Genomic DNA, 23,386 nt, shown 5'->3' on the forward strand with positions numbered 1-23,386 from the left:
AAACTAATGACTAAAATTTTTTCTCTATCACAATTGTGAACAACGCTGAAACTGCTTACAAGGGATGGACTTGAGAAATGGAAATGGCAGTGTGGTGCACTGGTGTTTTCACAAACAGCCAAGGGAGCACAAAACTTCAGTGATGCAGTCATGATGCATCTCTATCAGCCACTGTACATATATGACACTGTACATATATGATTGCGGCTTAGGAGCTAATAACAGTCAAAAAAAGGTCCCAAGAAAAAAACTGCTCTCCCAGCAATGAAACTTCTACGATGTAGTCGTGATGCATGTCGTTCAACCACTTACAAGCAATAAACAAAATGTTGTTGTATATTATATTGCCTTTAAGCCAATAACAGCTGTGAGATCTCCATAGAAGAAGAGCCCTATCCTAGCCATACCATTTTGCTCTCCCATAACTTCCTCCCTGAATGTGATTACCCCAGTTTTTTAATCCAAAGTCTAAAACTTTATCAGTGTGCTATGTATCATTGTGCTATGTGAAATGTTAACGGGGTACCATTGTGTCCCTCCAACCATGCAGCATCGCATACCAAACTGAAGGATTTTTATTCACTGTATACTATACATGCATAGTGATAGGCTGCTGTTCCATGTATATATTTGAGTGGGTTGCAGTTGCATGCATATAAAGGCCTGTCCACACGCTCGACATACAACTCTGCTTGATGTGACATCAGAAGTGGAGAAACAGTGGATAAGGTTCTGACTTTTCCTGCTTCTGATGTCACATCGAGAAAGTTCGTCGGGCAAAGCTCGACCGTTTGGATGTGGCTTAATACATACAGGCAACTGAGGTTTGATTGATTGATTATGTCTGTTAAAAACTGGCATCACAACATCTAAGTTATTGACACCAAAATAAATTTAGATAGAACAAAAATTAAATCTAAAATTAATTTCATATAAAAAATCTAAAAATATATTTGTTCAGATATAAAAATTCTTACATAGATAGATATTCTATATATAATCTAAATTTTGTTGAGGAGGCCTGCCTCCCACATAGATATATAACTAATCTATATTACAATCCTTTCCAAGAATTGTAGATAGGATAAAATTACCTCCTCTATCACATCCCCAAGACAGGAACCTATGTCTCAAATTCCCAGTCTGGGACATTCAACCAGAAAATGTCTCAGTCAAGGGCACATTACAGTCATCACAAAATGGAGGATTTTCACGGGACATCAAGAACCCATGAGTGAGTCTTGTATGACCAATCTTCAATCTGCACAACATCGTTTCCTATCTCCTTGGCATGTACATATATGACCAAGGGGACACTACACTGATAACGTGATATTGTGCATTTTTTGGTTAGTTAAAATATCCTCCCATTGGGACTGCCAACATTTTTTTATTCTCTGACCTACTAGGAGATATAACTTTGGTAAAATTGCATTGTAAAAAGGACTGAGTATACACAACAGGATGAAAAACATTAGATTGACAAAGGATTAATGAGGCTGAATCTCAAATAGTTAGGAGCAAAAGTTCTCTTGTGTTGATATTTAGTAAAGACTAAAGAAGGGTCAATCAAACAATGGGCAGACTGAAAGAGATTTGGAAATAAAGTAGAATGAATCCACATACAAAAGTGACTATAATTCTGGTACCAATCTGTCCTGGTATATGGATATGAATCCTTGTAGCATGCACCCCTAAGGAAGTTCCATGTGTATGAGAAAGAGAGAGTTGAAAGACCCAGACCTGCTTGGATTAGAAGTATGAGAATTGTGGCTAAGGATGAATGGAGATTTGTGGAAAATAAAGTACAAGACAATAATGGTGGAATTTCACAGAAGCCCTTTTGTATCGCAGATCACTGTAAGCAATAATCATCAAGACAAAGACGGGCACATTAGCTTCAAAATGTATTTGCCTTAAACTCATCACACACACTAAACCAAAATCCTTGGGTAGATGTGAAATTTTCCACAGCTTAGATTACTGTACTTTAAAAAATCATATTATACTTACTGGCTGAGAAATTCTGCGGAAGTAACAATTTCTATCAATGGGTGATGATAGTAGCCAAGGCTTAGTAAGTCTAGAACTAAACTTAAGATTGGTGATCTTAAGCAGTATTCCTGAAATGAAACAATAACTATGTATTACAACTTCAGATCAGTAGGTTCCAACTAAAATAATTTTATACTGTACAAAAATAAAGAATACGTACGTAATGCATTAGTATACTACAAAACAGGAAAACATAACAAACAACAAGGATAAAATTAAACCAAGAGTATCTGCATTCAACATTTAGCTCAAGATAAAGTAAAACTTAAGGAAGGATACCATTAATGTCAACAGTAAACAACAGTTTAGTTTAGATGTTAAACTGAAGATAAAGACCATGGAAATTTTGAGGATATTTACTAATAACATAATTGACAATAAAAAGTTATTAAAAGTCAGCCCAGCAAGTTTTGGCACAAAAAAAAGGTGGTATTTATATAAAAATGACATGAAATCTTGTGTGGAATAACTATGATCATTGGTTATGAAAATATGTTTTCTGTATATGCATTATGATTCGTAAAGCAGGCAAAATTCTTGTAAATTTCCAAGAAATACTAATTCAATCCAAACGTCGTTTACAAAAATTTTCACAACATTGACAAATTTATGTATGAAAATTGATAAGCATGCCACTTAAAAGTTGTACACTACATCCTATATAATAGCCCTGGAGACAATGTATTCGCCCTCTTGATTCCAGTAACTGGGCACTTGGAGATGCAGTGTCTTCTCAAGTGTCAAGGCTGGGACACTCAATCACCAAGGGCAGTATGTAGTGTCAAGTGGAGCCAGTCATCTTAGAATGGCTGAGACTCCATAGTCATTAAAAATATTAATTAAAAAAAAATGATTTTTTTTTTTTATAAAATGCATTATTCAGTGCAACCTAATCTCAGTCACACCATTATCCTACAAAAACACACCTGCTCCATCTAGCTAAGCAACTACTTCTGCCTTGTGTTTATACTACATACCCATGCTGTTGTACCCTACTGAAGATCAAATAAGTACACAGATGATAGATGGGAGTAGCCCCCAAGATTCACTGGTATGTACAAAAATCATGTTCTTTAGTTATAAAAAAATCAACATTTAGGGCTTGAGTGAGAATCTACCAGAGATGTAACAATTCTACAATACAGGTGGTGGCCTTGCTCTAAAAGTTCCCTTCAGGGAGGTTCAGCCTGAAGTGGGGCAATCCAGGAGGGCATCCAGAGGGTTGGGGAGTAAAATATACCAAATTTGTAACTAATTTGTATTTTTCATAACTAACAAACCTTCGGTCTTAACATTAGGATTTACTAGCGCCAAGCTGGAAACCGGTAGAATTAAAATTACACTTGTGAGATCCAGGGACTATTGGCATCTATACCAGGTCATGGGGCATGTATACCCAGAATGCCCACGGCTACCTGTGACCCACCAGTTATTTTCCTACCGCCTTTAAGATAAGACGTGTTACTGTCTATCTGATTTAAAGCCAGTTTTTCAGTTTGCCCGTTTTTTATCCATTTCTTTTTTCATTTCTTATTACCTTTTCTTTCTCCGAGTGTGCTCAGTGTGAGTGAAGAGTGTATAAGTGGTATGATGGAGAATTTTGCCTCAACATCGGGATCGTCTGCCGTTTCGAAGAGGAGACAAAGGAAATGCCCAGGAGTCAGTGGCTTTCCATGTTCTAGATTCCTAACTTCGGTGTCGAGGGATCCTCATCCGACGTGTAGTAGGTGCAGGGAAAACGTATGTACGATTATCAATTTGTATTTCTAATGGCTAACAAACCTGAGGTCTTAACATTAGGATAATCTCCTAGTGCCCACTAGAAACCAATTAAAAACAATCAAAGATTGTAATGCAAGGAATCTGTATCATCTGGCGACTCGTGTGTACGAGTTTGAGGCTGGTTACCGACCGCACTTGGAAACCTGTGACACACTAGTCTTTCTTCCATCCCAGGATATGAGAGGGGTGGCTAGAGGTGGGCAATCAATGTTAAGCCCTCAGGTTTGTTAGCTATGAAAAATACAAATTGGTTAAAAATTCATCATTTGTTCATACGCAGAACAAACCTTCGGTCATACCAATAGGATAGACTTATACTTGGAGGGAGGTACAAGTACCCTGAACTGACTGGGGGTTCAGCCCACCTGACCATCCTTCTTAGAAGTTTGAGTCCTAAAGAAGGGGGCTGGAGCCTGGGAGAGAATAGATATGCAAATATCTAAACACTCAGCCCTCTGGGATTAAACACAATGATACATGTCCAGATTCATTGCATTCATGGAAGACTAAGATAACTCCCCCTGTTCAAGCAACAAACATGTAGGCCACAAGGGGCTTGTCACCAGTCCTCCCTCCCCTTGCTAGAGAGAGGAGTAAATGCTACCGAGAAGCAGATTTGTCTATAGCATGGAATACAAACCAAAAAAGCAATGCAGTATGGCCACGGCACTCACCCATATCAGACCAGTTCCAGCGTATGACGCATCTGTTCTTCAACCTGCCCACAGGAAGACGATAGGAAAAAAGAGAAAAGAGACCAGCCTAGTTACTCATCCTCTCTTCCACACAATAATCTTAGGTAAGATACATACTGTCCGGCCAGGGCCACTGAATGAGCTACACTTGTTCGGCAGCCACCACCAGACTCTAGGGAAAAAAAAAAAAAAAAAAAAAAAAAAAAAAGTGTCCAAGGACCTGTGAAAGACATCCACTAGTATGTCCTCCAATTGCTTAGCATCGAGACTATTACCCATGCCTGGGGGTTCAGTGGTGTAGGGACAACAGATTGAAAGACAGTATCTTTAGGAATTGGCAAAGAGAGCCACCACTGGGCTTTCCTATAATCTCCTAAGTTGCTAATCCACTTCTGCATTCAAGGTAGATGCCACAAAAAGAATTTGGTTTTCTGACTCCGCAAATCTACTGGTACGTTTGTCTTTCTGGAAATAAATGATTCCTTATTTCGGTTCTATCCACAGAAGGTGTTGGACTAAACTAAAAGGATTAGCTGCTTCATACCTTTCAGTTTCTTTAAAACAAGGTAACTGAGTTATTGGAGGATACTGCTATTATCTTGTCTGACACCATCTTCTTTGACTCCATTATAATTTTCCAGACTGCCAACAGTTCTAACCACTGTCCCATAAATTCCTGGCCTCCAAACACAGCTTCCAACCTTTAATGGAAGCATCTGACTGTAATGATAGGTGCTTGTGGTTGGTTCCCTATAGGTATGCCTGAGATTTCTGTTGTTCCACCAAAGAAGAGTGTACATACTTCTCCCTCATGATTCACCTCTGCTACAATTGAATTTGGGGAGTCTTGATTAATCATTTGTTCTTGAGATGAACCTAAGAAGGTCTATTTTCTTACTAAGGCCATGTATCCTAACACTCATCCATTTGTAGGTAGGATGAGTGCCAGAGGATCAAAATTCTGTCACAGCTGAGAGAAGATTGTCGACAAGTTTCTGTGGGAGAACCAAGAAAAAGAGCAAGTCTATTGATATATCTGCTGATATTAAGTCGACCGAGTCTGAAGCAGTTTGGACTCTGGAAGGTTGACTACTATGCCTAACCTTTCTGTCAATTTTGGGACTAATTTTCTTGCTCTGTAAATCCCTTCCAAAGAATTTTAACATGAGTCATTGTTCAAATACAAAATAATTCGACATTCTAGGTGCAGCCATCTCTAAATGGGGGATAAAATGTATGAATTCTTGAAAGTCAATGCTCAATCCAGAGAACAGAACTTAAAACTGATGTACTATTCTGTCAAATACAAACCAGTGATACCTATTGTGTTCCACTTTGATAGGAATGTGAAAGAAGGAATCCTTGAAGTCTACTGAAATCATCCAATCGATCTTATAAACAGTCTTGGATGACTGCTATTCAGCTTTGAGACATCCAGTACTGGACTTTAACCAATATTATAATTATTGGATTGAGTAATCTTATCATTCAGTTTTATTTACTCAAAACATCCCTTTTCATCAATGGAGCATAGGCTCAATCAGGGCATAAGACTTTCTTGGGGGTCTGAAGATCTATACGAGGAATCTTGTCCTGACCCTGATCCCCTCCGTGAGAACGGGAGTGAGAACTACGATGAGGAGACGAGTGTCGTGATTGGTTACACGACCGTGCAGGGGTCGCGTTGAAAGAGCAGGGGCAGCAACATTAATTACAAGATCAACCAAACCCCCTCTTGAAACATCCAAAGATGAAGCACCAGAAGAATGAAAGGAAGTAAAATCTTCCAGAGAAGATGCAACAAGAGATTTTGTCAAGGAAGAGATAGAACAAGAAGGAATTAATGCGTCTGACACCACTGGAGGTAGTTCCTCATTGGACGAGTGGTTTTCGCACTCAGTTCCCAATCCGGTGGTCCGAAATTTGATTTTTGGCTCAGCCAACGTGGAATCAGAGGGATTTATTTCTGGTGATATAAATTCATTTCTTGATATAATGTGGTTTGGATCCCACAATAAGTTGTAGGTCCTGTTGCAAGGTGGCCAATTGGTTCCTAGCCATGTAAGAATATCTAATCCTTCGGGCCAGCCCTGGGAGAGCTGTTAATCAGCTCAGTGGTCTGGTAAAACTAAGATATACTTAACTTAATAACCATTGGAGGTGAGAAACCAACCCAACATGGTGTCGTTGATTTCCTCTTATATATCCTCTTACCGAAATTCTTTCATTGCGCTCAACAGACCCATTACGATACTTGGACTAGGGATCATTACATTATAAGTGTTAGATCTGCAGCTGCTACAAGTCGTATGGGGTTTATATCCAAGGTGGCCAAGTAATGAGAACAAGGGTTGTTAGCAACCTCTGGGCATCTTCTCTGTGGCCTGGATTGCTTAGATGATTCATGGGTTTGCATTCCTAGGAATGCAAAATACACACAATATCACAGAAAAACACAAACAAAAAGAATGATAAAACCAGAATGCCTGGGTGTAAAATGGCAGAAGTGTTGAAACAACTAGCTTCTTAGCTAGAAAGGCAGTAGATGCCATCTTGCTATGAAGGTGGTTAGAAACTGATACATCACAGCCATTGTTGGGGGTAGGCAAGGTCGGGCTGCACCTGCCTCCTTCACCCTCATTGGCTGTCTCCTGTTGCTACCAAATTCTTGTGTTAACCAGACTCCAGCAGGCACTAGAGAAATTCCCCCCCTGTTCTGTGTATGAACAACTTATCATTCACTTTTATTTGGAATAAATTATCTGCACCCAATGTTAAAGAATTAGAAGGCTAGGTCTAATTCTTTAACAATGAACATTTTCTTGACATCATAGTTAGATTGTTGTAATAATACAGAGACTTCTAAAATAAATAAAGAATTTTATGTACTAGATTAAGGAAAGTGGATCTTCTTAGGCATAATAAAGTGACTGAATAAGATGTTTCTTGCCCCATTTATCTACAGTCTGACTGAAATATTTTCTGTTAAAAAAGAATTCCATCTAATATAAGGAGCCCATAAAAATGCCAAAAGGTAGAAATTTAATGCTATACATTTTGGAGACAACTGTCTCCCTAAACAGGCAGATAATGAATGAAATAAGAGTTACAGAAAAGTGGTAATTATATCAAGAGTTCCAGAGGTCAGCTTCTCCTTAATATTCTTAATTTCTGGTTGGAGGAAGATTTTATGTATAATATCAGAGTTCCAAGCTCCTTTTGAGAATTTCATCATATTTATTTTGTTTCATCAATGCTGATTCTATCATCTACCTTTTGAACTGACAATTGCTGCTATAAATTCTACATGACAGATTCCAGTTCATTCTGTGAATATGGTTATTTATGTGGTTAAAAATAGCCGAGCTCTGTTGGTCATAACTTACTGAATATTTATGCTGTATTAATTTCTGGGGGAGATTAATAATTGATGTAGGATTGGTCACAGTTGAGGCAAGGGATTTTTTGCATTCCTGTGTCTTTGGGAGAGGATTAGTATACCAAATCCCTTGCCCTGACTGTGACCAATCCTACATTGGTTTTACAAGTAAATCACTCAACCAGAGATTAATACAACAATCAACGTTCAGCAGGTATGCCCAAGAACTTGGCTACTTTTTACCATATAATGTTTAAAATGTCTAAATATTGCCATATTCATACAATATCTCAAAAATAAATCAGCCTTTTAGTATGGAAGATCTTTGTATTTCCTTCAACAACCTACATATGACCTAAGTGTTACAGCTGTTACTGCCTATCTGCTATTGTACTTTTGTACATTTCTCAAACCCCCATGATGTTGGACCTTTTCTTTTTTATTGTTCACAGTACTCTGAGAGCTTGAGAGTATCCATAAAGTTTTTCAATGTTTGCAAAATCCAGTTGAATTCTGGTTTCTCTTCTATTTTCCAGTACAATTCTCATGCCACAAGAGAGAACTAACACTTTAAATGCCAGAGAAAATGCCTGATCTGACGTTCTTCCTTGACAAATGAAATGACACAATAATAATATTATAAAAATATTTTTCCTTTGTTTTTTTGGAAACAGTATATTTCTCATGGTCTATACAAAAACCAAAAAAGATGGGCAATAAATTTTCCTGCTACTAAAGTAGATGTGGAAGACAGTGGCTAAAACTGAGAAAACCATGATCAAATATTTCTACTACAGCAACTAAAATTTAAAAACTCCACACTCACCGCTGTAATGGTACCCCACAACAAAAATATAACATCAATATAAAGTGTGCTTCCTTACTTGCCTGGCATTGGAGAAAATTATCAAAATTGAGACGTAAAAATCATATAAAAACAAATTTTTTTAACTAAGGATCAGTCAATTTTAGCACCTTGTCATCACAGTCATTTAAATTTAGTAGTATGAATATATAATGAGTACTACTTAACATCAATGACAATACAATATCTAAGTGAACATCATACAAAATAACAAAAGTAACATACCAAATCTAATGTCAAAGACCTGTGATTTAAAAGGAGTTCCACCACTTCTATATGACTGGCATTGGATGATGGACACGCAGCTATTGCAGTAATTAAGGGCGGAACAATAACAGGAGCACTTAATACTTTTTCACGCTCCTGTAGAAGTAATTCCACTATGTAGTTTGTTAAATCTTCTGAGAGGAAATTCTGTGGATGAAATTAAATTAAAAATGAGAATTTATCATGCAAATTATTTTATTAGCTTCTTTTATAAAGCTGCTTTGTAATTTATAGTACATGAAATTCAGACTAAAAACAACCTAGAGACTTTAAAACTAAGAAAAAAAATTGCAACAGGCCTGGAAAATAACTGACTTCTGAAAATTAGCAATGAGTTTAACAAAATGACAATTTGTCGAAAATTGCATTTTTCCTAACTATACAAACCTGAGGTCCTTTAACAATAGGAAGTAGCTAGCGGCAGCTGGAACGGTCGTAAGCTTCGAACAAGGGAGAACAGGTAGTTAAACATGCTTGTTCCTGTCCTACAGTCGCGCGCCGCGCGACTGGGAGGTAAACAAATCACTTTTGCTTTTGGCCCATGCAAAATACGCAGAGTGAGGGGTGGCATGAGGAGGGACTATATGTAAAGGACCTCAGGTTTGTATAGTTAGGAAAAATGCAATTTTCGACAAATTGTCATTTGTTCCGATACGTAATACAAACCATCGGTCCTTTAACAATAGGAAGACTCACTTCTTGCGGTGGGAGGAATCTGAGTCTTTTGATGAACAGACTGGTGTTCGTCCATCCCTGGAATGCCTCCCTGGTCGTAAGAGCGAGGGAGGGATCCAAGCCTCTGTCCGATTGATCGGGGTGTGCACCGCAGGATCAATGGTCAGACCTCTGGGCCGAGTACTAAGAGAGAGGCAAGCGTATCTCTTCGTACCAGCAAGCAAGAACTTGTTCCTGTTTGCAAGAGGCAACATAAAGTATGGGTTGTCTCAAGCTGGCATCCACTTCCTCCCCCTTGTTGGAGGAAGTAGTGGATATACGCTCCTATCCCTAGTGAAAGGGATAGGATGGGGCTCTGTTAAGTAGCTCACCATGCATCTTGTCCTTGATCCAGCAGGGTGACGACCGTGTCCCTCTAACCACAGGTAGAGGTGAAGAAAAAGATGGGAAGAGGAGCCAGTCACACTCTCATTCACCATCCATTCTTACGGTCACACCAGGACTCGATGCTGTTCAGCCTGCGAGGGTCTTGTGTTCGCTACACAACGTGTTGAGCAGCCACCACGGGGTCCCAAGGAAAAAGATCCAAGGACCTGTGGGCAATATCCCGAAGGTAAGAAGGAAGGGCATGTGGTCTGGTTGGACCAGACCCCTGCCTTCAGTACCTGCGCCAAGGAGAAGTTCTTGCGGACAAGGCAGCATCTCCTTCGCATCGAAGGCGGTGAAGTCCATTAGGGAGGGGATTGTGAACGACTCGAACCAATCGTCAGGGACCGAAGGGTTCTGAGTCTTCGCTACGAAGTTCGGTACGAAATCGAGCGCCACGGATCCCCATCCCTGGATGCTTGACTTCGCAGGAGAAGTCATGCAGTTCCTCAGAGGAAAAGAAGGAAATAGTCGCATGACCTATCCCTCTTCTCTACTTCGGTGATGTCCAGTACCCATACTGGTCTGTCCGTTTGCCACGAAGTCTCTCGCATCCTCCTATCCCCATGCAGCGAAGTTCTCGGTAGTGGATAGGACACCGACACTCCATGGTGGGTGTCAATGGTATGGGTACTGTGACAAGCTATTAAACGAAGTAATGATTGCTCTGTAACAACCGAACTAAGTCAACAGCGTAGTTCGTAACTGACTCGGCCGCTCTGACAGCCGCCGACTGACTGCCGTTCTGGTAGGAGGCAAGTCTTGTCAAAAGCATCCGAGTAAGTCACGTGACCTTCGCCTTTAAAGGGTTATGCCGAGAGACCAAACAAATAATGTATTTGTTTGTCACCCATGCCGGACAGCGAGGTGATGATTCTCTTAAGGCATGTGCCCAACAGGCGAAAGTCAATTGCCTTCTAGAGACCGAGGTCCCTGAAGGTAAAACATCTCATGGTTGTTGAATCTCAGCTAAGGAGAAACAACACTATGTACCGTTGAAGACGAAGGTAGATATTGAATGCAACCTACGTCTTCGCATATGAATCGAGAGAAGGATTCTCAAGATTCATAACCTGTGCTTACAAATGACTGAAAACGCTAACCGCTATTTCATTGCTGTCCGGTGAGAGTCGTAGTGCAATGAAAGCGGGGCGTTCTTCAGTAATGAAAACACAGGGGAAAGCCGCCTGAAGAACTGCTTCTCATGGGCTGAACATTTGGAAGTAGAGCTGTCAGGTCGGAGAGTAGGCGATGTCTTCTGACACATCTCGTAATTCGGTTGAAACAATGAACAATTGTACACCTATGAATAAGAGATATTTGAAGACAAACTCAGATGTCTGCAAAATCATTCGCATTATCGCAGTGCGATGCAGCGGGAGACTTGTACAGACTTCTGTTACCGTGCGGTAAACAGAAAGATGAAAGTCCAAGAGATATCTCTGTTGAAAATTCTCGCAATGTCGAAGGCGATGGAATCTAGCGTCACAGCAGTAGATGGTCCTTCATTATTGCGAGAATCCCCGTTAATCAGAGACCTAAGTCCATGATTGTTGGGCAGAGATACGGTTCGGTAGTCAATCAAAGCAGGGCAGAGAGAGAGACATACATGACCGTGCATATCGGAGGCCAAGCTGATACTGAGCTGCTATCAGGCAGTTCAATACGCAGTAGTTGAGCCTGAGCTCTCGCTGACTCGTCATCCTGAGTTGCCAGGTAATCCATTATTCCACGAAGGAATGCGTTCGGCTAGAACTACCAAGCATAAAAGATATGCTCGAGCAATTTATATTTAGGCGAAACGAATTTCGGTAAATATAAACGTTGAAATGGTGTGTCATGACAAAACCATAAGTATATAAAATTGAAACTGAAAAAACTCCTGGGAGGTTGCAGGCAACCCCGAGTTGCAGTTCAATTAGAATACTTCTCTTATAAGTCGCAATCCGTAGATTAACTAGGATATGCGCCTACCCCACCCCCCGGACAATTCAACTGCTTAGTAGAATCATGTCGCGAGGTTAATATACGTAGTATATTTGTAGGATTCTGAACAACGATCTCCGTCCCCTAAATTCTTTCCTTCAAGAAAACAAAATAAGGATTGGAGATCGACCACCTTCGATCTCTATCAAAGAGAGTGAAGGAGAAGTCTTCCTCGAAGGAAAGCTTCAATGGTGAACAGAATACTAAGACGATAGTTCAAGCCAAACTGGATATTCCCGTCCGAATCTCTCTAGTCCAGGTTGGTCGCATACTGTGAGATAGTTTCTTCAGCAGCAGTCTTTCTTCCCAATGCTAGAAATTCCAGGAATTCGAGCATAGGCGAGGTTCCCGATTAATCGTGTATATCGGGGATTGGGCTTCCTCGCTCGCTCACTTTGTACCGTGGTCTCGCGTAAGTGTTTGGAGATCGTAAAACTCGAACACTGAATGCGTTAGAAATTCCGTAGAATTCTAAGCAGTCTGCGAAAACCCCCACCGAATTCGTCAAACGATATCGGCTGGTGGTCCTCTCGATTCCCGTAGAAATCGAGAATGGGGCAGGATTCCTCCTCAACGACCGGGGCTTACGTCAGGTAGGACCCGAAGGTCCCCCGGTAGCGCAGTCCCGAACGGGGATCACCCTACAGAGAAATCTCTGTAGGATCCCTCCCCTTTCCCTCGTAACCGTAAGGAGAGAGGGAATGGGGGAGGAATTGGATACTCGCTCGCCTTCCCAGTGGAGCTAGCAGTTGGAGAAGAGTAGGAACAGCCATCGCCTTGCGGCGATGGCCTCTCAGTGTCTGGGAAAAACGTATCGTCAGGAGAAAACGTTTTCCCGCGGAGGGTTACGAACTCTCCTGTAGGTAAGGGTCTGCCGCCACTGTGAACGTCGTCTGGGTGGGGCTGATCGACACCTGACAGGAGAGAGCCGATACCGTCCTCCGACTCATTCCAGTCCTCGTCGAGGTCGAAACCTCTCAGGAGGACTGAAGGAGTATTCAAAATACGGTGTCCGAAGACACGTAGAAAACGCGCTGCGCAGTAAGAGGAGGTGGAAGTAGCTTGATCGACCGGCCAGAACTGAGAGAGCCTTCTTGTCCGGAGACGAGAGACTCTGGTTCGAGACAGAATCGGCAAGCTCCGATCGCGGCAGACCCACCGTCGGTTTGGGTTCCCTCTCGGGCCCCAAAACGACTCGAGCAGAGACGTGGGCTCTGCTGGTGGGAGCGGCAATCCTTCCGCAAGGTCATTATGCTGACGAATCAGCTTAATGACTTCTGCAAATTCCTCTGTATCTCGGGAGTAACCGTGTCTTGCGGAGTGGGACCGTCCAGTCCCTCCAACAAGAACAGATCCCGAGATACTCCTCCTTCAGAAGGAGGAACAGCGGCAGACCCCTGACGGTCGCCTCCAGCTACTTGCGCGTATGTCCCTGGTCGGTCCTAGAACCGTGCCTGACCATAACAGGCGTCATAGCGGGATCGCGAGCGGCGCACCTCTCGCGATCACTCATAGGTACCGTCGCTCCTCCCCGGTGTAGCCCGAGGAGGTTGAAGGTACAGGAGAGGCAGACCTGACGCTCCCCCCCTAGCTCGCTGGCAGGACCAGCGTGATTGGAGGGTCTGCTGCTGATCGTCCACCCCGAGTGGCGATCGAGGCAAGCAGGCCTAGCCTTGCCGCTCGCCATGGGGCGAGAGGCTCGGCTGAGAACGTCGACGCTGATCTCTAGCGTCAGGCGAGCTGTTGCTGGTTACCGTCTCCGCCCGGTCCCGATGGGAGCGGCGTCAGGTGACCTGCTAGGCTCGTTGTCGCGGTGAGACCGGCGAGCGTCCTCTCGGGGCGTCGAGCCGCTGGTACCAGCCGTGGCTGGTACCGACGACCGCGGGGACCCCTTCCTCGCCTCAACCCGTGGCTGGTCAGCGACCGTCACGTCAACCCGAGCAGCCAGCTGGTCCGCTGCCGAGAGCGTCCACTGGCCTAGCGAGAGTCGTCTGCACGACACTCGCTAGTCTTCTGCTCCGCGCTTCGGTCTTGGCGGCGAGCGAGCTCGAGTGTCAAGACTTTGGCTGGACGGTCTCCCGCGGGGAGACCGTCCACTCGGTACTTCTCGCTAACGAGAAGCCGAGGCGGATCCTGGTTTAGCGGCAGAACCGCTAGAACCAGGCGAGGAAGTGCCAGCCGAAGCTGGTACTCCTCTGGTCCCCGTCTTCTTCTCCTTGGTAGAAGAAAAGATGGGCCCTGTTCCCGAGGGAGCAGGAGGACCAGCAGAAGAGCTCCCCGAATCGCCGGGAAGAGGGCGAGACGGGCCCTTAGAAGGTCCCGAAGGAGCCTTCTTAGGGGGGGAAAAACCCGGGTTTACCAGCTGTGGTCGCTGCAAGAGCGGCCGCTGGCCTGGCAAGAGTCACCTGAGTGTCTCTCACCAGCCTTCTGCTCCGTTCCGCGTCTTGGCGCTGAGCGAACTCTGGCGCCGAAACTTGGCTGCACGGTCTCCCGAGGGAGAACGTACACTCGGGATCATCTCGCGAACGAGAGGACCGAGCCGGAACCTGGCGTAGCGGCATCGCCGCTGGCACCAGGCGAGGAAGTACCAGAGCTAACCGATACTTCCTCTGGTCCCCGTCTATCTCTTCCTTACGGAAGGGAAGACGGGCCCCGCTCCCGAAGGAGCAGGAGGACCAGCAGAAGGACCCCCCGTCCCACCGGGGTGGGACGGGCCCTTAGAAGTTCCCGAAGGAGATTCTTAGGGGGGAAGGCTTCCTTCTTCTTCTTCGGCTTATGGGCCCTTAGAAGTCGAAGGGGAAGAGGCAACAGCAGACGATGAAGACGAAGAAGATGACAGCTTCCTCTTCCTCCTTCCTCGCAAGCTCATGCAGGACAGTCGTCAGGTCCTCCATCCAGGAGGGAGCCGGGGCAGTTGCCGAAGCAACAGGGCCCGACTGCAACCTGTCCGGAAGGACCTGCGACTGGGGAAGACACACCAGTGGGCAGGACCAGCATGGACAGGCACAGGAATCAGGAGCGACAGGAACAGCAACCAGCTCAGGAGCGGCAGGAACAGCGGCAGCGGTAGACCCAGAAGGGACAGCCAAGCCAACAGCGGAAATCACATCAGCGGCGAGGTACGGCAGGCCCAGCGATCGCCTCGTAGAATCATCGGCAGTCAGCGGAACCTGGGTCCTGGCGGCCGGTCCAGGGGGCGAGCTGCTGGAACAGCGGAAGTCCTGGGGCAGGCAACACGAAGAAAACAGGCGGCGGCGGCAACCCCACCTCGGTACGGCTGCGGCCCTAGTAGCGGCAGACGGCGTCATCGACACAGCATGGGGAGTGTAGACCAGGAGGGGGGGGGAGCAGCATAAGTGGCCGTGGTAGTAGTGGAGACCTGAACCCCAGACCTCGCTAGACGCTGCAGCAGCCCGTGGATGCTAGGCACGCCCTGCCTCCGCGGTGGTCCATACCTGTCCAAGGTCGTCTCCCACGGATGTAGCACCTGCGGTAACATAGATAGATTAGTAAGAGGGGTTCCCTCACGTACGGGGGGAAGACATGCCCCACACCCCGAACGCAAGGAAGAGCACAAATACAAAATACAACGAAGAAGCTGAGCGGGGGCAGGAAGGAAGACGAAGAATCGGATACCAAGGGAGTCGCGGGGCGGGAGAGCTTTCCGACGACTTCCTGCAGACCTTCGCTTCCCCTACCCCCGCACAGCAGTGAAAAGTAATATGAAAATGAAACAGATACTGCCCTTGCGATTCACTTCATAGAACTTAAAGGGGAAAAGTTCAATTCCGGGTAAGAACGGAAACTTGGAGCCCAATAATATGATGCTATCATAAAATATATATGAAAATGAAACAGAATACTGCACTTGCGATTCATTTTCACATAAAAAAATCGTAAGGATCAATTCCCGGGTAAGAACGAAAATTGATCCAAATTAAATTTCATGCAAATAAATAAATGAAATGAAAAGAATATTGCAATTGCGAATCCACTTTCATTGCATTCTATTATACAAAATTAAAAGGCTCGTGCCGAGGCACAATCACACTCTCGGTAACGAACGCCACAGGGCAAAAATATAATGAAAAGAGTACTTACATTTTTCAATTACACACTTTCGCCCAAAATACATGACTCGGCGCGAGCGCGCCCGCCTCGGCACCGAGACATAATTCAAGGGTTCAATTCATGAAAAGAGAGGAAATCGCCGCATCTACAACGATAACTCCATGTTGGTTCATAATTAAGTAATGAAAATGAAAACAGTGTACTTACAGTTTCATTTTCAAGTCAAACAAAACCATTAGTAGAAAACACTCGAACCTGCATCTACGGCGATAACTCCATGTTGGTTCATAATTAAGTAATGAAATGAAAACAGTGTACTTACAGTTTTCATTTTCAAGTCAACAAACCATTAGTAGAAAACACAATATAAACAAAGCATACGACGATGAAGCGGGGCAGAGAGCGATGACGAACACGTCCTTCACACCCACGGCCGAAAGCAAAAGTGATTTGTTTACCTCCCAGTCGCACGGCGCGCGACTGTCGGACAAGCAGTTAACTACCGTTCTCCCCTTGTTCGAAGCTTACGAACCGTTCCAGCTGCCGCTAGCTACTTCCTATTGTTAAAGGACCGATGGTTTGTATTACGTATCGGAACAAATATGTATTACTTCTTAGTTAATTAGTTTTTAAGAGGTACTATCTTTAGTAGTTATAAACTATTGATAATTAAAATAAAATCACCGAAAATTTGAATAGTTAATATTATCCAGTAAAAAATTTAATCTTTCATGGTATGATTTTTTCCATGAAAAATTCATACCCCTGTAAAGATGATACTTTTAAGAGCCTCATATGAACACCTACAATCTTGAAAGCAATACGGTCCCCTTCCTTGCAGATAGTGGATAATACATATAAGTCTTGAAAACAATTTGCTAACCTTTCTTACACAGTGTGGATGATTCACCTCTACATTATGGTATGTACTTCTATGCTTCCAAGACATCGTGTATTGGGTTACTACTGCAGTGTGTCTTAAATAGTGTAATAAGGGCTAGTAAATTTTCTTTATAGTGGAACACTGTTTCAGTGCTTTCTGTCTTTTACATTCACACCATTTTCTTTGGCCTTGGTTTTTCCACCTCTTGATATTCAAACTTATTCATTCCAACTCTCATCCTGAAAAAAATCTTGCTGGCCAATCCTACAAGTGCCTAGAAATGTGACTCAGTGGTCTACTTAAACTACTCAATAATTATAATAATACTGCAGAAAGCTCATAAACCCTTCAGTGTATGACTTTCTTTCATTTCAGCAATAAATGTCACTACATCCTCCCAAAGCATGCAAAGTACATGATATGACAATTCAATATTTTCCTTCTCTCACTCACTAAGTATAGTAGATAAGTGCTTGTTTATCATTACCTATACCAACCTTACCACCTCACTTCCTTTGAATCATTGCATTTTTACCCTCCAATCCATTTGATTCCTCATATTCCTTTCCAAAACTATATCTAACAGTTTTTACTTTGGACTTTCATGTAAGTACAACACCCACAGTCCCATTAAGACTTGAGCAAAAATTCCTCAGGCTTTCCTACTTCCTCCCTCCGAAAAACTTCTCCGAAGAGCAAAAGTCTTATTTTATTCATGCATATTAACAAATGCATAAAATTTTTAAAAGACTTGTCATGTTCTCTTTCGGTAGAAGATTCAATGTTAAGGAAAGCCCTTCACTCATATATTATCACCTATCATCAAGCTTACTTTCCAACCAGCAAACATCAGGATTGTACCATTCTCATAATTTTTTTCTCATTATCATTCACCTTAAAATTAAATTTGGTGAGAGTTTATGTACAAGGCTAATACTTTAGCAAAACTGAAGGAACAGCCAGAGTTTTTCATCTGCAGGACTGTCAGAATACCTGTTGATCCCCTTGGCAAGGTAAAAATTATTAATGCAACATGTTCTAGGCATTTACAGTGTTGAAACATCCCATAAGCAAGTATTTGGCTCTTATTTATTATTATTATTTGTGTCATTCTTTGGAAACACAAGAAACACTTCGACAGTCTTTGCTGACATGCTAGGTTCTTCCAGCCAGGAATGTGATGTCTCTCTGCTGCCTCTTAAAGACCCTCTAAGCAACTTGCTGCCTCCTCTGAACAGTTTGCAACTTCATGACCTGAAGGAACGGGAGACAGTGGAGGAGGAGGAAGAGGGGGAGGAACTTACAAGTTTTCCTAGTCTAAGCCAGAGGCTTAGGCAAGAGAGGGAGAGTAATTGGTTCTTATTTTGTATACAGTACTGTACAGTGCACATGTATGTGGTTTTTAAGCACATATACAATACAGTATATTGACAAAATAGGGAAAAGAGTAAGAACTTACATTTTACATTTGTAGAGTGTTTTTTTTTACTGTATCAGCAAGGGTCTTGAATATATATTATTGTGAATAATCAAGAGAATACTGACACAACTTTTCATTCTAAAATTTGTAATACAATCATTCTATGCAAAAACGTGTACAATGAAAGTGGGCGTACGTCCTAACTAAAAATCAAGTGTTCCCACTATGGTCCTGATAATTCTTCAAATGGTAGGAATACATGCTATACAGGCAATTATTTCAAGATAACCATGTATGAATAGGGCAAAAGCCTGAGAAAAAGATGATAGATCACCATCCACTTTATTTGCAACATATTCCATGTCATCAAAACAGAGTATGCTCTGAACAGAAGGCCTGCTTAAGTTTCCAAACTGACTAATCATCTGCAGATCATAATCATTAAGTACTTGGAAAGAAAGTAAGGGCAAAGTAGTAACTCTGGAGCAACAAAATCACTATTATTAAAAATAACTAAAACTGAAAGTTAGTGTGGTTTTTACTTTACAAAATTATACTTTATGGTTACTGAGAACACAATACGAGAGACATTTAAGGTTAGAGGTTTTGTCAATTAGGAAGTTAATTTTCCTTTCTCTACCGAGGAAAAAAGTTAATCATATTAATCCGTGGTTGTAAAAGTGAACTAGCAGCAACTACAACAATTAGAAGGCTTGGAATGACTGCTGGCACACTTTCATGAAGATTATTTTATGTATATGATATTCAAGAACTTCTACTCGCGAGTAAAATTAATTAGGGCCATACAAGAATGAAGAATGCTGGAACAGCAGGAGGGAGTTTGGGTAGAGGCAATGACAAACAAGAATCGAGTTGTAGCACAACCACAATTCTAAAAACTTATGCTCTATTTAGTCCGCATTAATTTTACCTGCACTTTGCACTTACCACTCTAAGCAACTTTCTTAAAATGTGGGAAGCTCTTACAAAGCCAACATCTTTCTGGATACAGTGTACTACTGTGGCATCAAAAAACTGCTCACTATAACATGCTGAACCAGATCTGTCACATGCTTGACTAATCTTCCCAAGAGTTGTTTCAATCTGAAAATTCAAAAGATTACATAAATTCTGTGCCCTGTCCCGTAAGTTGCTTGTACAAAAAATGCAATATATTTTGGGGCATTGCCAAATACTAACCGAACAGCGTTTTCTCGTTAAAAGTCTAAGTAATAGCACAATACCACGAAAAGAATGAAATATTCACAAGTAATAGATGAACACAAAATGTGTAGACATTTACAGAATAACCAAATACAACACTATACCTGACCAATAGTAAATGTATCTATATTTTTTGAAAACACTTTGAGACACTCCTTTAATAATATCTCACTGATCAAAGTATCTTCTTTCTTTAAACGAACGACGTTCTCTCGTGCATACATATCCAACAATGTCCATAAAAAGGAATGGGCTATTTTCCCAGTGTAAATACAACCTCGGTCATATATTTCCCGTAAAATTACATTTAAATTACGAATCCTCCCACGTGCACCAATAACCAGCACCTGAAAAAAAGGCGAAAAGGGAATTTTAATATATATTTATGAGTTATGCACAGCTGACTCAATAAAAAATCATAGTTAAAAACAATTTATAATTTTTCTAGGTATACAAACCAGAGCATTTTATATAGGAGTATTCCTTAGTTTGAGCTGGAACCAGTTGTTGAAGCTTTGTAGCAAGGTAATTGGTGACATGTAGGTGAGTTGGGAGAATCAGCTACTCACATACTGTAAGCCAACACTTCTTCCTTCAGCATCAGTTTAGACTATGTTGGGTAGCTGAGGTGGGATTGTGCTAAAAATGATATTGTTAAGATACAATAAAGTTTGTTCATACTTACCTGGCAGATATATATATAGCTGTATTCTCTGAAGCCCGACAGAATTCTAAAAACTTACGACACACGTAGTGGGAGTAGGGTGGTTAGTACCCATTCCCGCCGCTGGGAGGCGGGTATCAGGAACCATTCCCATTTTCTATCAGATTTCTATCTCCACTGTCTCCTGAGGGGAGGTGGGTGGGTACTTAAAATATATATATCTGCCAGGTAAGTATGAACAAACTTTATTGTATCTTAACAATATCATTTTGTTCATGAAACTTACCTGTCAGATATATATATAGCTGAATCCCACCTTTGGCGGTGGGAGAGACAGAAAAGGATTTAGGAAACATATATATGTAGATGATTGACATCTTGGTTCCTTACCTGTTAGCATAGCTGACTTCGTGATTACTGTCCACCCAGCCTGCATCTGCTTCACTAGAGTTTACCAACAAGGTAGAGACCTGTGTAGTTGGTGCGCTCTAGATGATCTGCCAACGGGGACGAGACCACAATGTGACTAGACCATGACCATACTCAAGAGGACAACGAGGCAAAACCACCACCTAAGTTAGCCTAATCAAATACTCCCATATACCAAAGGCTAAAAGAAGGGAAGACCGCATCGGCGGCCGACCCTACAACCATAAACATTACGAACATTAAAAACTCACCTACCCTTTTCTATGGGAAAGGATGAGTGCTACCTCCTGCCCCCAAGATAGTGTCTGCGGCGACGTATGGTCCAAGAGAGTAACAGTTCTCATATGTCGTTCTGACCTCCCGTAAATAGTGCGAGGCGAACACGAGTTACTTCTCCAAAAAAGTGGCACTTAAAATATCTTTGAGAGCCATATTTTTCTGAAAGGCTATAGAAGTCGAAATAGCCCTTACTTCATGAGCGTTAACTTTTTAAAAGCTTAAGTCACTATCTTGACAATAAGCGTGCGCTCCTTAATGGTGTTCCTCAAAAAGAATGCCAGTGCATTCTTAGACATGGGCATATTAGGCCTCTTAACCGAACACCATAAGTTCTCCGCAGAACCTCTACACTCCTTTGTCCTACGAAGATATTCTTTTATGATTTCTGCCATACTTTTTATTTCGAACGTCTTAGGCCAAGGGTTGGAAGGGTTCTCATTCTTAGCCAGGAATGACATACTCAAAGAGCAGATTGCATTATGCCCTTTGAAGCCGACGTGTTTACTAATCGCCTGTATCTCGCTAACCCTCTTCGCCGTCGCCAGAGCAGTTAGGAATACAGTCTTCTTCGTCAAATCTCGCAAAGAGGCAGAGTAATAGGTTCGAAGCGGCTTGACGTTAAAAACTTGAGAACCACGTCCAGATTCCACGAAGGCAACTTAGCCATCGGTACCTTGGTGGTCTCAAAAGATTTCAGTAGATCATGTAGGTCTTTATTATTAGCAAGGTCAAGACCTCTATGTCGAAAAACTACAGACAAGACACTTCTGTAGCCTTTATGGTTGACACTGCGAGCTTCAAATCTCGTCTGAGATAAAGAAGGAAGTCGGCGATCTGGCTCACAGAGGTCGTGGTAGAGGAAACTCCTTTCTTCCTACACCAGCTCCTAAAAGCTGCCCACTTCGACTGGTAAACCGCGATTGACGAAGGTATTCTCGCGGTGGCGATAGCTTAGCCACAGGTTTCGAAAAACCTCTCGCTCTGGCCAACTTCTGGATAGTCTGAATGCAGTCAGACTCAGAGCGGAGAGGTTTTTGTGGTACCTCCTCGAAGTGGGGCTGTTTGAGTAGATCTCTCCTTATCGAAGAGATCTCGGAAAATCCACCAGGTAGGACATCACCTCTGTGAACCAGATCGCTGCAGGCCAAAAGGGGGCAAACGTCATTAACGCAACTCGCCCCTCCGAAGCTGTGAAACTTTCTCATCACTTCCCCTAGAATCTTGAAGGGGGGAAATGCGGTAGAGGTCCTAGGCCCGGTCCAATCCCAGAACATGTGGGCGTCCACTGCTACTGCCACCCCCGGATCCGAGAAACTGGGGAGCAGTAAGAGGAAGTCTCGCCGTCCTTGCGGTTGCAAAAAAACGTCACCAAGGGGCATCCCCAAAGACTCCACAGCTCCTGGCATACGTCCTGATTGAGGGTCCACTCTGTCGGCAGCAACTGACCTTGTCGACTGAGGAGATCGGCCCGGACGTTCTCGACTCCGGCAATGAACCTTGTCAAGATCGTGATCTCTCTTGCCTTCGCCCAAATCAGAATTTCCTTCGCTAGAGCGAACAGGGAGCGAGAGTGAGTTCCTCCTTGTTTCTTCAAGTATGCCAGGGCTGTGGTATTGTCCGAGTTGACTTGAACTACTCGACGGGAGACTTTGTCCTGAAAGAACTGGAGCGCTAATTGAACCGCTGCCAGCTCCTTGAAGTTGATGTGCCAGGCTACCTGTTCCCCTCTCCAGGTGCCTGACACTTCCTCCCCCCCTAGTGCTGCTCCCCACCCCGTGGATGACGCGTCGGAGAACAACACTAGGTCGGGGTTCCGAAGCTTGAGGGATATGCCCTCTGAGAGCTTTAACGGATCGAGCCACCATCTTAGATGGCTCTTCACCTCTTCTGAGATGGTTAGGATCATATCGAAGTTGTCCTTCTCTGTCCAATTGTCCGACAGGAAGAACTGAAGAGGTCGGAGATGTAGCCTCCCCAGGGAAACAAACTTCTCCATCGAGGAAATGGTCCCCAGCAGACTCATCCATTCCTCACCGAGCATGAATCCTTCCCTAGAAAGGCTGACACTTTCTCTATGCCTTGTTGCTGACGTTCCTGGGACGGAAAAGCCCGAAAAGCCACTGAATCCATCTGAATCCCCAGATACACGATGGACTGTGTTGGGGTGAGATGTGGACTTTTCGAAGTTCACCAGAAGTCCCAGGGACGCAGCTAAAGACAGAGTCGTTTTCAGGTCCTCCAGGCACCGGGTCTGCGAAGAAGCTCGATGAGCCAGTCGTCCAAGTT

General features: G+C 43.1%; 1 protein-coding gene across 1 annotated transcript in view; it reads right to left on the bottom strand.

Annotated features, from left to right (window-relative positions):
• The window catches only part of LOC135207207 (uncharacterized), a 63,229-nt gene that overhangs the window by 16,269 nt on the left and 23,574 nt on the right, over positions 1 to 23,386 (bottom strand). Inside the window, exons 4-7 of the mRNA XM_064238810.1 lie at positions 19,833 to 20,075; positions 19,453 to 19,608; positions 9,002 to 9,190; positions 2,014 to 2,123 (exon numbers count right to left, since the gene is read on the bottom strand). Coding sequence (XP_064094880.1) covers positions 2,014 to 2,123; positions 9,002 to 9,190; positions 19,453 to 19,608; positions 19,833 to 20,075 — 698 coding nt within the window. The remainder of the gene's footprint in view (positions 1 to 2,013; positions 2,124 to 9,001; positions 9,191 to 19,452; positions 19,609 to 19,832; positions 20,076 to 23,386) is intronic.

Source organism: Macrobrachium nipponense, chromosome 32, assembly GCF_015104395.2.
Source record: "Macrobrachium nipponense isolate FS-2020 chromosome 32, ASM1510439v2, whole genome shotgun sequence".
Taxonomy (NCBI): Eukaryota; Metazoa; Arthropoda; class Malacostraca; order Decapoda; family Palaemonidae; genus Macrobrachium; species Macrobrachium nipponense.